General features: G+C 34.8%; 1 protein-coding gene across 6 annotated transcripts; it reads right to left on the reverse strand.

Annotated features, from left to right (window-relative positions):
- Window positions 1-957: 957 nt before the first annotated feature.
- On the reverse strand, window positions 958-16893 carry LOC102625307 (insulin-degrading enzyme-like 1, peroxisomal). 6 transcript variants are annotated; one of them, XM_052433900.1, is made up of 27 exons: window positions 16629-16893; window positions 16456-16531; window positions 15812-15879; window positions 13798-13889; window positions 13635-13708; window positions 13484-13527; window positions 11278-11329; window positions 10893-11015; window positions 10691-10803; window positions 10419-10581; window positions 9569-9661; window positions 9337-9422; window positions 8322-8408; window positions 7654-7757; window positions 6918-7020; window positions 6537-6629; window positions 6252-6441; window positions 5647-5708; window positions 5458-5562; window positions 4598-4799; window positions 4294-4502; window positions 3096-3220; window positions 2969-3020; window positions 2799-2885; window positions 1776-1898; window positions 1632-1670; window positions 1376-1525 (listed from the first exon to the last, which is right to left on the reverse strand). In XM_052433900.1, exons 1-26 carry the CDS (start codon window positions 16749-16751, stop codon window positions 1653-1655), a joined length of 2667 nt encoding a protein of 888 aa, XP_052289860.1. In that variant the 5' UTR covers window positions 16752-16893; the 3' UTR covers window positions 1376-1525; window positions 1632-1652. The 6 variants fall into 6 exon arrangements, with proteins under 6 accessions (XP_052289862.1, XP_006489939.2, XP_006489941.2 ...); XM_052433901.1 differs by having other exon boundaries at window positions 1394-1536; XM_052433902.1 differs by lacking the exon at window positions 1632-1670 and having other exon boundaries at window positions 958-1536.
- Window positions 16894-17606: the final 713 nt, after the last annotated feature.

The following is a 17606-nucleotide window of genomic DNA, read 5'->3' on the forward strand; positions in this document are numbered from 1 at the left end:
AGAAAGGGTTTAAAAAAGAACAGGTAACTTGGATAGAAAGGAAGAGAAAGGAAAGTGAAATACTGAAATGTGAAGGCCAAGAAACATCGAGAGAACCTATTTATATGATTGTGCAGTCTCTCCTCCTCATTCTCAAAGCCAAAATCTCTTACATTATCCTTTTTCTTTCATCTGGATTTCTTCTAAAACAAAACTCACCACTCTGTCTCTTTCTTACTTGTTATTAATTGTTGACTTGTTAGTTCAATCTTGGTGAGTTAAAAGCTTGCCAATTAATGGGGAAGTACATGGAGTTGCTGGATGCTGCAGTCAGAATCATTGCAAGATTTCACTCTCACTGACCATAAACTGCAAGATTATATTACCATCCGCCTCATCATCACCATCAAGACCACCACCACCACCACACCGGATTCACCGGCAGAAGCACCCCGGTTCTAGACCCAACTCAGGAGGAAATGAGCACCGCTAAGGCGTTCCATAATGCCACTAATAAGTTCATTCTCTATTCTGTTGTCTGAAAATTGAGATAAGTGGTTAGCAGGGAAAATTGTTGTAATCAGTTCTGACAGATAATACATTCTTTTCTTTCAGATCTAGAGTTTCTAGTTTTGCTCTCATGAATTTGCATGTTCATTTAGTCCTTTTTTTAATACGTTGCTTTTTGTTTGCTAGTTCTAGAATTTGATTAAATGGTAGTTTCCTGAAGTTTAATTGAACAGTTTACTTTCTGATGTTCTCCCGTGAAGGAAGGATTAGACAAAATATCGAAGCAACCTCAAAAACACAACTGAAAACAATGCCTCGCCCTTGAAGTGAAAGAGGGTACTCCCTGTTTTTGATGTTTCTGGAGGTTAAAGTCGCGTGAGACCAAAGAAAACGAGGGTGCCAAAAATTCATCTGTGAGTGTTTACCAAAGTGCTTCGAGGCTCGAGCTAAAGACAGCAATATTAGACAGAGTCTTAAACATGCCTTGCAGTGGCAGATGAATTTTGTAACTAGACAAGTTCGGTTTCCGTAGAATGGTTAAAAAAAAAAAAAAAACGTTCAGGCACCATTTCGTTACAGGTGTAATTCATCAAAGTTAAAAAGAGTATAATGTTTTGATTCATGTCGAATAGATTGGTGCTATGAGAACCTTTATTTGATCAATGGATTTACGGGCACCCATCTTTTTCATAGTTGATGTGGAAGCTTGTTTGAAATCCGCTGTTCTCTTCCTGTGGTTGCAGAGTCTTCTTTATGAACAGACTCAGATGTAAGATTCGACACCTCACAACTTCATTTGAACAAAACCACCCTTGAATGAACCATAGAGAGGTTGTGATCTTCTGAAACTGAAAATATCATCTATGTGAACGATGTGAGGCTCAGCTGATTCACTAGTTTCTTCCTTCAACTCGGGTGCATGCAGGCTCCCATACACTCGAACACTCAGTGTCTTCTTCCGGGGTGCACCAGCTTTAATATTCTCGTTGAAAAAGTCAATCAATTCTTGTTGTGTCAGCTGCCTCAGTGCTGCAACCTGTTTCAACACTAATACTGTGTAAACCAACAACTTCAGGACATGAGTACTCAACTACAAGTGAAAAAGATAATTTTAATTTGCTCAGGCCCCTAAGAAGGTTTACAGAGAGCAGAGGCTGCGTTCTTCATGTCTCTTGGTTTACCTTTTTCTCCAAAAAAAAAAAATTGAAAATAAATCTTCAAACATACAAAAGTCTTAACCTGACTTGGTGAAAAATAAATAAATAAATTGATAGTAATTCCCATACCTCAGCCTCCCTCCGATCAAACTTGAGGGTCCCATCAGAAATCTCATGCCAGTAAAATCCAGATTCTTCATTTAAATTCTTGTGTTTCTCAAGCTTCATGTCAATCAATGCATTTACGTTGTTCTACAAAAAAATGCCATTTTCACTGTTAAGCAGCCCGGCTGATTTTATCCAAAAACACTCATATAAACAGAATATCTATCTGGGATTATCAAGAATATAACAATTTCACAAAAAAGAAAAAAGTGGCTGAGACTGGGACAATATATGCAATTACAGAAAAATTGATAAGGAATATTCTCTCTTTTAATATCACCAATCTCTTTGTACTTAATGTAGTTCCATTGCATTTCAAGAATAGGATATGACAAAATGATGATAAAAAGATGGAATAATATCATATTTATCTCATAATAATAGCAACTGTCAAAGCCTTGTCATATGTATATAAGTTAATAGTCTAGAATTAAGATTAGGGAAGTACTTTCTCTATTCAAAACATGTTATCCAAATGATTCTTTTGATAATTCTGTTGGTAAAAGATTTGAGCATCAAACTTGAGCATTACTGATATAATAACTTCCAACAAAAAAGAAAAAAGTGGTTGAGACTGGGACAATATATTCAATTACAGAAAAATTGATAAGGAATATTCTCTCTTTTAATATCACCAATCTCTTTGTACTTAATGTAGTTCCATTGCATTTCAAGAATAGGATATGACAAAATGATGATAAAAAGATGGAATAATATCATATTTATCTCATAATAATAGCAACTGTCAAAGCCTTGGCATATGTATATAAGTTAATAGTCTAGAATTAAGATTAGGGAAGTACTTTCTCTATTCAAAACATGTTATCCAAATGATTCTTTTGATAATTCTGTTGGTAAAAGATTTGAGCATCAAACTTGAGCATTACTGATATAATAACTTCCACCCTTCTGTAGTGCTTATAAAAACAATCTCATCAGTGAAAACACAGATCAGAATAACTCATGTAGAATAGAAATGTGTCTCACCTTGAATTGGTCACTGGTCATCTCATAAAGTTTACTTTCAAACATCTGGAGGAATGATTCAACTCTCAGATCAATATACTTCGGACCCTGTTAAATTGACAGAGCACTTGAGCCAAAGCGACAATAATGCTGTCAATGTGCATATTCAAAGAACAACACTATGCTATAACCTTTACTGAGGATTGAATGATGAACTGCACTCCATGGATACCAAAATCATTCCTACATCAAGTAGATAGCTAAGTTTAAAGCAAATATTCCAAGCTGAAGGAGAACTAGGGACCTCAAGTTATGTACCTCCGCCGGAGTGCTGTAATGTACCCAAGTTGCTCAACGGTTCTAAGCTGGTGGAAAGCTGGTTGTTTTGCAATAAGATTAAGAAGCTGAAGTGCCACATTCATAAGGAAATCATCTCGATGAACCTGAACAACTCAACATGACATGACATCAGAATCGCATCAGACCCCCCACAGAAACAATTGGTCCGGTCAAATAGAGATCAAGAAACATGTAAAAGATTTTGTGTGACTCGTACATCTATTATCCCTGTTGCATGGGTACCAATAACCTACATTTCAGAATCCATACCAGTCTGTCCCAAAACCATATAATTCTAAAGCAACAAAACAATATTAACTCCATGAATCAAGGAATACTCGAGGAAAACCAATGTCGCTTAGCACAAGATATATATTTTCAAGAAATTGGACAGAAAACTATTTCTTCAGAGCTTAAGTTCAGAGCCTCATCAACATGCATAAAGAACCGTTGGATGACATGTAATTCACTTAAAGTTATGGCAAAAGCAACAGATAAATAGATCTCATCACAGTTTGTGCTGTCTGAAAGTAATGGCAGACATCAACACATAAATAATACACACTGTATGTTTGTCTTAAAAGTAATGGCGAAAACATTACCATAATTATTCCTTAATCACAGTTTGTTTAGTAGTTTAGGGTCTTAGCTGAATAACCTAATCATACGGACGGTAAAGAGGCAAACCATTGTTCATCAAGAAATGACGGCCCAAACAAAGCCATTTTAAAGCAAAAACCGCCCTACATCATGTGCGGGGGTCAATTTACCGTGAAAAGAAGGAAAAAGGCTCAACTACTTACTAATCTCTTTTTTTCTGCTTTTTAGCGCCGCCCCCCCACCCAACAAAAACAAAGGGTAACAACTTGGCAGAAAATATTCGTTGTAACAAATATCAGTATTTCATTCCCTTTTCATGAAAATATCGAAAATTTGAAATCAATGCCTCCAACTACGATACAGCAATGGGAAGAAAGAATACACTAGTGATAAACATGTGTCCCAATAACAATTAGAATACTGCTCAAGATTTTATCCTCTTCCCAAAAAGATACTTTCAAAGCTTTTCAAGTATTAGAAGGGATAAGAAATGCATGCAGAACACGTATATCAGCAGCCAAAGCACTTAATTAAATCATTATTTTCCTTTTTTTTTTTCTAAAAAAAATTCTTGTACCTGAATATAATGGACTAGGCAAGAATTTTCATCACTAGGATTCAGGCCTTGGTTGGAGTACACATAATTCTTGCCCTTTTCAAGTTTAACAACTCTATTAGTCAAATGCTGGGATGGGAACAATGGTTGGCATATTGGGTTTGAGCCCTTAAAGAAAACATCTTCAATGTACTGGATAATCGATCCTGCTTCATTAGATTCAATGTTCCCTGAAAACAAATGAAAGTAATGAGATCATAAATGGAAACAAAAAGGAACGACCGAAATCTCAAACAATGCCATTAAAAAATTGAAACAGAAGGACCTGCTATGTAACATTCCAAGAAGGTCCTAGAGAGCATCATGGGTACAAATTTAGCAAGATCTTCAGCTTCAAGATGAGGAAGAACTTCAAGTTCTTCCGTCCAAGGCCACGTTTGATCCTGAAGTATTAGAGAGCAGTAGTACATAGCCAGTTGATATGGCTGTAGAAACTTATTATTATGGTATTCTTTTGTCACCATTTCCTGCAAATAAATAAAGGGAATGAAAAACTTTATTCATACATGAACAGCTTGGGTTCATAACAGACTCACCAAGGGAAGCAACATGATAATGGTTCCATACAGTGCAAATGGGGATTGTTAAGTCAAAAGTTCAACCAGTTGAGGAGTCGCTCACAGAACCATCAAATGCAAGTTCCGGAAGAACTAAAAAACGGTGCTAAAACATTTTTAGAAATAGCTTATACACTTTAATAATCAATTTATACATCTTTCTAAACAGAGTAGGATATATAAACAAAAATATATTTTTTACCCTTAATATTTTAGTATGCCCCTACCACAGTGAAGATCCACTTCTGGGGGCTTGTGGTTGCTTATGCATGTGCATCCACATGAATGGAATCCAGGTGTAAAAGATGAAAGAAAAAGATACAATGCATGCCCACACCCAAATGCACACCCCTAAAGCCTTCATGCTGAAAAGCCATGTTACTGATTTGGAGCTCAAAACAACCAAAGCTATGCAGGCTTTGGAACAGCACAACCAAAGAAAATTATTGTAAGCTCCCAATTATAAACAAATATTACTAGTACTTTGATTCAGTTAGATGTTTAAGATTATAAAAGAAAATAACGTTCAACGTCAAACAGGTCAAATATTTTAAGCCTAAATCATTACCTTAATCACAGAAAACCTGTCAGGTTGGACTTTGAATTGTGCAATTTTTTGAAAAATAGTTTCCAGCAAGATCCTCAATTTGTGATTATATCCAACCACTGTAACCTATAGAAGCAAAAACCATAAAATCAACACATAAAAATACATACCAACATGAGATAAATATCAAAGACAAGTGAAAAAAAATACCTCAAAACCACCCTCAGTGTGGTTTATCCCATAATAAAGCCCAGCAACCTGAGCATAGTAAGCTGATACATAAAGATATGATGGGTAAGGAAAAAATTTAATTTTATTCACAAATACAGAAATTATGTAAATTGTGGAAGTTATGCTCTATACCAGAAACATAAGAATTTTATCAAAATGAAAGAGAAGATGATATGGAAGTGAACCAGAGGTTCACAGGGGAAACAAAGACAGCCCAAAAAAAGCTACCTACTAACCATATAGAACAGACGCATATCTATACCTCAAACAGCATGCAAATCCCAAAATTTACTAAAATGTGAAAAAAGCCCAATCAAACAAAATCAACACATGACCTCTCTCAACTCAACTAAACCTAAATAAAGGGATCAGGTATGGGAAGCCCTTTGGAAATAATCTGTTCCTTCAATGAAATTTTAGTATGTGGAACTCTAGTTTACTTCGGAAATCTTTCCCCCTTCATTTATTCTATAAAAGTTTGTCTGTTTCCAAATAAAATGAATGAAAACAAAAGTTAAAAGAAAAGGAATAGTCATTTGTCCAATCCTACATCAACATCCTACAACATTTATCCAGCATCTTACCATATTCATTCAAATAGTCATGTAACAACCGTGTGAAAATATCAGTCAGAACTTCAGATTCAGGAGAGCTGCTAGCATGGGGGCAGTTGAAATAAATATTAACAAATGCCTTGGGTGTAGAGAACATTGTGTCAGGCTTGTACCACAATGTTGAATAGGATGACTTTCTCAACAGAACTGGGAATTTGGCCTGTTACAAAGACCAATTGCATGAGAACAATTGCTTTAAAGAGAACACATCACAATAAATTTTACTGTAAAGATAGGGAAAAAAAATCCTCAGACCTCTTGTGTATCCTTAAGAGACAAGTCAGTGGGGACGAAGACATTAGGAGCTGGGAGATGCAGATTTTCCTTAGGAGCAGACAGTATCCAGTCCTAGAAACAAATAAAGATTTTGAAGACTCATCAATTCCTTCCTTCAAGCTGCTCTAATCACCAAAATTTATTTAGCTGCTTCCACTGAATGTGGGACAAGATAAATAGCATACACTCCAATCTAATATGAACTTTTCCCTCTTGGAAATCATATCCATGAACCAAAAGAGAAACCCTGCAACCTCACCCTCCATCTCATTCTAATAGCCATTTGCCTCCAAGGACATTGACAACTGTTATTATTACTAGAATAATGAATCATATCATATTTAAAATCAAACAACGAACCTGAATTATGGACTCATTGATGTTCTCAATGGAATAAGCAGTACCATACCAAGGCTCAGCCATCTCTGTTTTCCCCTCAAATTGCTTTGACTCCCAAAAAATTCTGATAAACAGAGAGCTTATTAGAAAGCAGACAATCTGTCAATCACAATAGTCTGACTTTGATTGAAAGATGGAGACAGCCAATTGTACATGAATTATGAGACACAAACATGTCCTTGAGCATTACTACCAACAAGCAGAAAGATGCAAGTAATTACTCTTGAAAACAAAGTATCAAATCCGAAACTGCTAAACCAAGTCATTGGCAATACAATGATATCGAAATGTTTCCCTTTTCTTTTAAACATAAAGCAATGGGAAGCAAACAATTAGTTATATTACAGCAGATAATGGAAACAAGCAGATAAGGCTTCGCATGCACATGAAATACCTTAAAGCCAGACAAAATTATTTTACAAGAAAAAGAACTTATCTGATAGCAAGAAGAATGGGAATGATAAAAACCAAACATCATCCAGCCATAGAAGTTCAACGATAAGTCAAATGCTTAAATGAAGTTTAGATAACTTGTACCAGAATCAGGTACCATATCCAACAAAATAGTGAACTAAAGTTAAATTTTTTAACAATCAAATCAGAACAGATGTTATATACAAAGTTCAAATAATGGAAATATGTGAGTCATTCTTCATATGCACTGAGTCAAACACTCTCTAAGCGCTTACCAACTTACCGAACAGTTTTTGGAGAAAGCTCCTTCAAAGTCATTTGAATAATCTCTGGATTGAAATTGGAAGGCAATGATTCACCCACTAGCCAGTCTTGAGGAGGATATGTCTGAAAAATAATTTCAAGGCATCATTTACTAACAGAAAAAACAGTAATAATTGACTCATTCACAATCAAAAAATAAACTGCAAAAGAAAGATGTCAATCAGCTACCAGTTCATGATTCACAAGCCCAAATAATCCTTAAAATGTAGAAAAAAGAAAAGAAAGCCAAATTTGTAAACTGTCTATAAGAATAGCACAAAGATTAGTTCTTGCAAAAAGCTGTTGGGAATCTAAAACTAGAGGTCCAGGATTCAAAAACAACTGTAGAACAAGATTATTAATCTACTCACCATATCCACTTATTCTATATCTAACATTAAACAAAAACACCTTTATGTGCAAGGGAATGAGACAATGAGGCAGGCAAGATAACCATATTTTTCGTCCAATCAATCATCGGACAAAGGTATTTTCTAGTGTTTCAAGTGGTGTTAGAAGCTATGCCTCACAATCAGTTCCTCAAGCTATACTCCTACACTATTCCAATTATTTTAAACAATGTAATAAAACTGGATATTTCGTTCAACCCAGGAGGATTAACTTTACAAAATGGAAAAGAACATATACCTCCATATTGGCAGCAACAGTAACCACATAGTCAATCGGGGGGACTTTATCCTGATAATGAAATGTCACCTCACAAACAGCTGAAAGCTTCATAAGATAAATAAAATGTCAGAATGTTGAAGACTAGATAGGCTGAAAACAAGACAGGCAACCTTCCGGATGCAAATTCAATAAATAGTAAACAATTGAAGTACTGACAAGGAGAGAGTCGATTATCCTTCAAGCAAGACTACAGCATGACAAAACTTCTAAAATATTATGAAAGACGTAAAATGCATGATAATAATACAAAGCCAGACTCATTGATGTGTTGGACTGCTGTCATGAACTTTCCTTCCTTTCAGATTGCATGAAAGTATAAAAGGAAGAAAAACTAGAGGGCAATAAATTTGATGCAATGTTTTTTCCTTTACACCGAGTAAAAACTATTCTCAAACCTTCAGTGGATATACTGTGGATGGCTATACTCAAATCTCTGGTGGTCAGCAGAACTATATCTTAAAAGCATCCGTTAAGATACATCATCTACAAGAACATATTCTTCCTGTTTCAACTATAATCCTGAAACTTAACAATAGCATGCAAGTAACGTTTGAATAGCAACTATCATAGTTGCACCTTTTCACATTTCTACATATACATCATTGACATGGCCAATTACAATGAGGAGTCATTATCCAAAAGACCAACTTTTACAACAGCATTGTAAGAACAAACTATCGAACAATAATAGTATCTCGCAACTAAAAAGTAATGCCATTAGCAGAGTCAAATAACCTCTTGTTTCCGACAACAAAATAATAGTAGTAGTAGAAATAAGAAGCAAAGTAGATACTGAGCTAACAGCCAAACCCCAACATTCTCAGGTAGAAAATTTAATGCAAATCAATCATCCTACCACTATGCTCTTCAACAGAAGCATCCTACAAAGAAGCAAGACTGCACGAATGCAAGCAACACGCAACTAACAATAATACTATGCAACAGTAGCAATTAACAAGATGCGTCATCATACCTCATCAAATATCCATTTGCTAGCACCAGACTGCTGTAAAAGGTTTATGTATTTAAATAACAACCCCACAACACCTTGCATGTGCTCTGCTAGTCAATCAAGGGGGGAAAAATTTTTAACCCAAAAGATCTACAAATTGAAGTTATTTGCATATTCTGGCAGAACAAAGTAAATCAATTGATTATAATGAATCACATTCAATTAAATGCAGTGTGAAATACAACTGCATTACCATGACCAGAATCAGTAAGATCAACTGTAACTTCAAAGAATGAATAGTCCAAAGTCCAATCTCCTTCATCTGCAGCCAATGATGTAGCCCATCCTGCAAAAATTTATTTCAAAAAGAGGTGACTGGTCAGTTGGCCTTTCAAAGGTGAAAAATTTTGGTGTGGATAACCAAAGACCCTGAGCTAGTGTCATCAAATTCCACTTTGATCTTTATACACAAAACAAACACAGACATTATCAACCAGAACATATATGTGCTTATATCAAGACTTCTTCCCACCCTGAAACTTGTGCTTATATCAAGACTTAAATCAAGACAAATTGTACAGATTTCAGTGGACGTTAACCTAAGTCATCAACAATCCAGCCATGAAATGAGGATCAGAGAGTGCTTCATCGCCAATAAGCTGTTTGCATCAAGCAGTGATTCTTAAAATTCTAGAGGAAAATCAGTCCCTCAAGAAAGCATAACATGCAGTAGCTTTGTAAATTGTTTCTAACATCCACACAATGGAAATATGACAGAGTAGGCATTGAATACTTGTTGTGTGGGGGGGGGGGGGGGGGACAATGAGAAATACACTGTAGTGAAAATCTAAACAGAACCATTTGTCTGCTAAGATCTTAAAAAAATTGAAAATATCATTGTTTTATGTATTTTACTATTCAAATTCACAAAAACAATTCATTCTGAACTAGTAAAGAAGAAGCATCTCAAGCCTAAACATGTAGGAACACAAATTATGGACACTAAAACTTGGTTAAGTTCTCAAATCAAAAAAGTTTCAGGATGCAACCGAAAGCTGCAAGTACATTGAGAATCAGAAATATAAAGGATAAGCAGAACCTACCCAATGTTTTCAAGATGTAAAACAATGATCCCTCTGATTCATGCCCAATAAGATGACTGATATATCTGCCTGGTGCTTCCTTGTAGTGATGAATGCTTGGAGTTATTGGCCATCCAATTCTTAGTTTGTGACCTTGTCTAATTGGAACAGCTCTGACAAGAATCTGAAGCAAAAAATATAAACTAGGAAAATTTGAAACAAAGAAAAAGTTCTTTCCTACTTTCTGCAGTGTCCCTTGAGACCCTTTGTCACCACATAGAACTTGACCATACCTGTAAATGTTCTGATGTGCAAGGCTGACCAGGAAAACGGAAACGATTTCGATCAGTGTTCCTAATGTCCTGAAACTTATTCTCCACTAGACCTTGAATTTTATCAACACTTTCTAGAAACATCCATCACATAGGGTTGGTCATTATATCTCAGAGTACTTCAGTCAAGGCCAAAATACAGCAGGAAGAATTAGTTCCTAACCTTTTGAATACACAACCAGATGCATGAGGTTGGAAGAGTAATGTTCATTATAAAACTTAATGAGCTCATGCCTTGTGTCCAATCCTTTCGCTCTTGGTCGAACTTCCAAAGTTTCCCAGTTACCTAAACATCAACAAGTATTTGATATAAACATCTATCTCGTTGAAACACAATATGCAGAAACTAGAGCGAAAAGGTGAAAGGAAAAAAAAATTGTGAACACAATGAATTGTAGACATCGACAGAACAACTTGGAAATACTTAAATCATTTTTTCATAAGACTCTGTAAAATTACTAAAATGAAGAAAATGATAAATGGAAAAGTATAACAGAATGTAACACTTTGTAATAAAGAACGGAGAGACAGTCAAGTAAGTTGCTGACCAGTGCTAAACTTATGATATGGATGATCTTCTGAACTTAGATGTTTCCAGAGCTGTACAAATTAAAAAAAAAAAAAAAACATAAAGGTAGTCATTTCTCACAGAAACACTACTAAAACTACTACTATGGTAAAAAGATATAACACCTTATTCATTATTAACTTGCTGGAGCTCAAATACAATCATCAGGACCAGCTTTATAATTTATGCTTTTAAGCCAAACGAAAAATTAATATGATATCAACATTAATTTGACCAAGAGGTCTTATATTTGAAACCTCCCATATAATTGCATTCAGATTTGTATTTGCATTTGCAGTATCATCTGCATCTGAGTTAGTTTCTATTTGAGCTTAATCCACATGACAAGGCTGTTAATAAAATTCAGAGGGTCTGTTAATACTACAGTTGATAAAATCCAGATGGCCTGTTAATGCTATAGTTGACTAATCTATTAGCATAAGCTTTTAGGTCGATTGATGATGATGCTAATTGTTAAAAGCAATAATGATGACAACATCAACTAAGATAAATTACTTTCTTATTTCTCATTAAAAAGGGGGAAAAAGAAGAAGAACAACAACAAAAACAAGTTCCTAGCTTAGTAAAATCTATTGGTACCAATGCAAAGATCTAGATGAAATCTTTTCTTCTCCAATTAAGTTTCAAAGGTTGTAAAACAGGCCTTCGAAAATATACGAATTCTACAAAATTTGATCTAAATTAATGTGGGACCTATATATAAATTTGATACTTGGCAATAATTTCCATTTAGCCTTATTTCAATGTTACGCTTAACAACAGAAATCCAATCACTGGGCATTATTTTAGCTTGTTCATATTTTAGGAGTTAATATCTAGGTTTGATTGAATAGGCTTCACAACAGAACATGAGTCCTTCTCTATTATAACTGTCCTGATTGGCTTTTGCATGAGGTCCTCTGTGGTTTTTTTCTTTTTTTATTAATTTTTTCTTTTTGGGGCCACATCTTTAGTATTTGCAGTTTCCTATTTAGAATTTCAACCCTTTAGCGAATTCAGCAAAACTGGCAAGTCTCATACATTCCAGCCAAACGCTTTTAAATGAAGATCAGTTGCACTCCTTAGAATCATGTGATATAAGCGTATGGGAAAAAATTGACGCTGAGGCACTATACATTACATGTGATGAATACATCTATTTATTCCTCTTTCTTGGATTACTGTTCACAACCAAGTAAAGCAGCTCATGGAACGCTGTCTTAACCTGATATTTTGGTCTCAAATGCTACTCTGACCAATATCCTTTCAAAATTCAAAATTCTACACATAATTTCAACTCTTAAGCCACCCTTTGTACCATAATATCGGCACCTAACAAAAAAGAGGACCTGCACTCTTTTAACAGATACAAGCAATAAGCACTTCACATGCCAATTTCCATTATCAAGTAAAGCCCTATTTTTTTTCTATTTATACGTAACAAATTTATAACAAAAGCAGTACCAAAAATGTGGAGCAACTGTGGTACATGGGAAATATATAAGAAACACCGGAAACATAACCAAACTAAAGCATAGTGTTTAAGATCTCTAAAAATTCCAAAAAAGGACGAGTGAAAATGATTTTTTGGAAGATGAGTACAACATAAAGACCCCAAACCAAGCTAAGTCCATTACCATTCATCCATTTTCCAACTAATCAACACTGCTAAAATTTTCTTGAACCTAGAACACTAAGCTATGAAGAATGACAGACCATATTCCATAGAACACCAATCAAAAGGCATTGTAAGAGAAGAAGACCTATACAATCCCCAATACCCTTGTGCCATAAAACACCAACTTATAATAATTTATTTCTTCTTACCAAATTTTATTGTGTTACGAGTTCAACCAAGGAATATCAATTTTAGCAAATTATATCTCAATCTATTCAAATAATGGCCAAAGGTCAGATGTCTGTGCATGTTCAGGTTTTTTTTCAGTTCAATGGAGCCACTTCTTATACCAAAGAACATAGGATAAAAAAAAAAAAAAAAACACAAGTTGCAGCAATAAAATAAAGCTTTATGAAGGAGAACTTTCACTTCAAAACTGATACTCAGGCTCAGCAATGGAGTCCAAGATCTCTTGTGAATGATAACAAATGATAATGATATAACTTAGAAAATAGAAACCCAAGGAAAAATCATCTCCAAATATTAAATTAATGGAAGTAAGCAATACCTGGTTTATTCTCCAAACATCAGACAACAAGTTTTTCTGGTTCTCTGGATACAAGCGAGGGAGGAGGAAGGAAAGCAGAACTGAATTAATGATAATGAAACATGATTCTGAAAGTACATTAACGCGCTAGACTCTACAATGAACAACTAACCAGAATGAACTGCTTTAATCTCCCTCATCGTAGCATCAGCTGACATCAACGGCTTAATAAAGAACTGCACAAATCTGTGCAGTAAATCACAGGAAAGACTCAGACTCAAAAACTCAAGTACTGAAAGATACGATACTTAAGAAAAATGAAAAATGGCACGTACCTGTCCAAAGCTTCTTCAAAGGAGTCAGGGTTTACATCAAAGTAGTAATTTGTATGCTCAGAAGATGTAAACGCATTTGCCATTCCTCCATGCTGTGCATAAGAAAATTAATCCGCGGCAAAAATCAGAACAACACCTTACTCGTCGTACTTACAGGATTAATCAAGAAATAAAACAAAGAGCAGTTTGTATTTATCACTTGATCACACAACCTAAAATGTATGTGCTCAAGTGTGTAATGACACCGAAGTTTCTACCCCAAAAGAATTCCCAAGATAATCCTTAAAAGAGAACAAAAAGTGCACTCTCCAAACAGACACATCAAGGAACATACCAGTGATACCACCCATAAGCAGGGGGCCAAATTAAAAAGGAAATGATCAATCTCTGGAGCGAACCAGATTTCTATAAATAATGCAAATAAAGCTCGAGACAGGGAAGCAAAACTACATGAAAGACATACTTCAGTACTTCTGCTACCAAAATATGAATGCGCCAATCAAAACAGGACACCTGTACCAAGGACCTAGGTAGGAGGTATTCCTTTATCCCGTAAAGAAGATTACAGGCCATAATAATCACCCACAAACCATCTTTCCTACAAGGTGACTAGAGTTGCTTCCCCAATATATTATATATCAAAATTAAAAATAAACACAAATTTCAGACTCCGGATTCCTCTTCACATTTCTCAAACTGTATTTAAGATCAACGTTAACCATAAACAATACCAAACCACCACCCAATGACTCTACTAGAAAACATAAGCAAAGATAGGATGTGGAATCACAACTAGTCTTAGGATGAATGCGCCAATCAAAACAGGACACCTGTACCAAGGACCTAGGTAGGAGGTATTCCTTTATCCCGTAAAGAAGATTGCAGTGCCATAATAATCACCCACAAACCATCTTTCCTACAAGGTCTCTAGAGTTGCTTCCCCAATATATTATATATCAAAATTAAAAATAAAAACAAATTTCAGACTCCGGATTCCTCTTCACATTTCTCAAACTGTATTTAAGATCAACGTTAACCGTAAATAATACCAAACCACCACCCAATGACTCTACTAGAAGACATAAGCAAAGATAGGATGTGGAATCACAACTAGTCTTAGGATGTGCTTCAACAACCCGTAGTAAGGCTGTGGTCATTATTCACTATTGCAATATTATCTAAATCGTCACCCTGACACTATGCAAGATCAGTAACCTAAAGACATAAAATCTAAAGTAAAAAGGAAATTTCTGGCACAAGTTGTCTCAAGTATCAAAAGACAGATTGAGAGGATCATGTTCACAATGTAATTCATAATTTTTCACTCCAGCATACATCAGTCAATGCATGGAAAGTCCACAGCATCACTTAGAACGATAAGAATACATATTGACAATTAAAGTATTTTTTTCGACAACATTACCAAACATTATCAAATCATATCACAAGAAATTGATAGACCACCGTGCCAGCGAACTTTCTAAACCCTTGTTGAATAAACTGACTACATCTAAATCCAATCCGGTTATGGGTCAGCTCCACAGAGAAAAGAACATAAATGGAGTCATCACCCCATTCCACAATAGAACAATCCATGGCTGTAAATTTAAACAAGAATACCTTTTCCACTTCCAATCACTAAGATACAATCTGACCGCAATGGCTTGCAGGAAAATAGAGGAATGTAATTAAAACTAAAACTCCCATCAGCCCTACAAATCAAGTGAAGAATTTGCTTCAGGATTTTGTTTTTAGCAAACACCTGATTAACAAAAAAGTTAAGATTTTCCTCTGGAGGGAAAATGTGTCTTTTTAGTCAGTTATATTCCAAGGGAATAGCATTCAAAATTTTTTTCCTTGTCTGTGTATCTCGCCAACTCCATCCACTTCTAGTTAAAAAGTCTATTATTAGTATCAAAGAGCAAGATTAAGCATAAAGCATGATTCTCTGAAACTTTTACTTAAGAAAACATACTAGAAATAAGTGAAACAGGACATTATTGAGGGCCAATACCTCTGATATGTACTTTAAATAGCTATCCTCCACTGGATATTTCTCACTAGCATAAAACAGCATATGCTCTGCACATTAAAGAAACAGGAAAACAGTAACTAAAGCAAGTTATAAATACTCGAACTCATTAAACAGGCCACAGAAATTGTCCCCTACAGCCATATAATTATCTAACTACAGCTAAAAGCAATAATAATGTAGAATAGGAGAGTAAAAGAATCATCCAATAAATCAACACACACAGAATTCAAAAAAAAAAAAAAAAATCAATGACAATAGCAAACAGTGAAAAGGGAAAAGAAAGTAGGCAAATTAGGAAGAGATGAAAGAACCGAGAATGAAACAATGCTATAACTTTAACAGGAAAAAAACAAGCCTGAACATACAATGAAGAAATACTTGAACCAAAAAGAAAGTACAAGTGAAACTTCTAATTCTGTTTAACTCTTTCTACTCTAATTTCAATATGAGCAACACATTGTATTTTAATCTGTGATCATCCGAAAACACGTTTAGAGTCATCGCACACAAACCCATCCCCATCCCCATTTTTTTTTGAAGTAACTTTTACAATTTGCATTCATACAAGACTAAAATTTCCCAAATCACGAATTCAAATTTGCCACAAGATACATTAAATATACCGAGAAAATGGGCAAGGCCCTCGAGACCAACAGGGTCACAAAAGGCGCCAACGCTGACATTCATTGAAGCAGCACACTGAAGCAAAAACAATAAAACAAACCAAACCCACAAGATTACTAGCTTAAATTAAACTGAAAAATAAAATTTTAAAAATTTGGGTCTTGCTGATTACCTTATCGGCATCAGGATCGCTGATCAAAAGGACTTGAAGAGAGTTTTTAAGGACGAGTCTCCGGTACTGTCTCTTGTCCGTACGTGGCTTTATAATCTCTACGTCATCTTTACCGACAGCCATTTTTTCAGTCTCTTGCAGAAGAGAGAAACAATCGTTTTGGCTTTATAGGGATCCACAAGTGAAATGACCAAGACCAAGACTTTTTTTTTTTTTTTTTTTATAAAAAGACCAAGACTTTTTTGCTCGAGTCTCCTGTGCTTTTTGTGTTGTGGCTGTCACGGATATTTGCTTCCTCAATAAATATGTGACAAATTTCACATACCTACCTTAAAGAGAGTTAGTTATTGACTTAGTTTGACCAAAACGACGTTATTAGTTATTTGGTTGTAAGAGAATCTTTTATACACATAAAAAAAAAAAAAAAAAAAAGAGAATCTTTTACACAACACTAGTGTCTGGGTCGATCGCGATCGATGCTGCATGAATGCAAAACATTCGATAAACGTAATGAAGAGAGAGGCTTTAGTTCTTCTGACATGACTTCAAACTAATTGTTGTTAAAATTATCAAACTATTATTGCAAAAAAAAAAAAAACATATAATACTGCAAGTTCGCATGTAATTTTTAAATAGGTTTATTTAACTAATCATTTAAGTTCAAATTTTGGAGAGAGAAATAATATTATTAATGAAGAAGAACATACCAAGTTGTCAATGGAAAGAACAGAGAGAGTAAAGATAAACATTAAATTAGAGAAAAAATTATAAAAGAAATTAATTGTTCGTTTTATCTAATCTTCAGCTAGCTTCATCCTTCTCTGATTTGAAGGCAAAAACTTTGTTTAAATTTGTGGCTGTTGAACATGTCGTATATATTTTATAAGTTCAAATGCCCCACCACTCTATATTTAAAAAAATAAAAAAAAAATACGAAAATAATTTTTTTGACTATATATTTGTGATTTAGATAATCTT

Source organism: Citrus sinensis, chromosome 9, assembly GCF_022201045.2.
Source record: "Citrus sinensis cultivar Valencia sweet orange chromosome 9, DVS_A1.0, whole genome shotgun sequence".
Taxonomy (NCBI): Eukaryota; Viridiplantae; Streptophyta; class Magnoliopsida; order Sapindales; family Rutaceae; genus Citrus; species Citrus sinensis.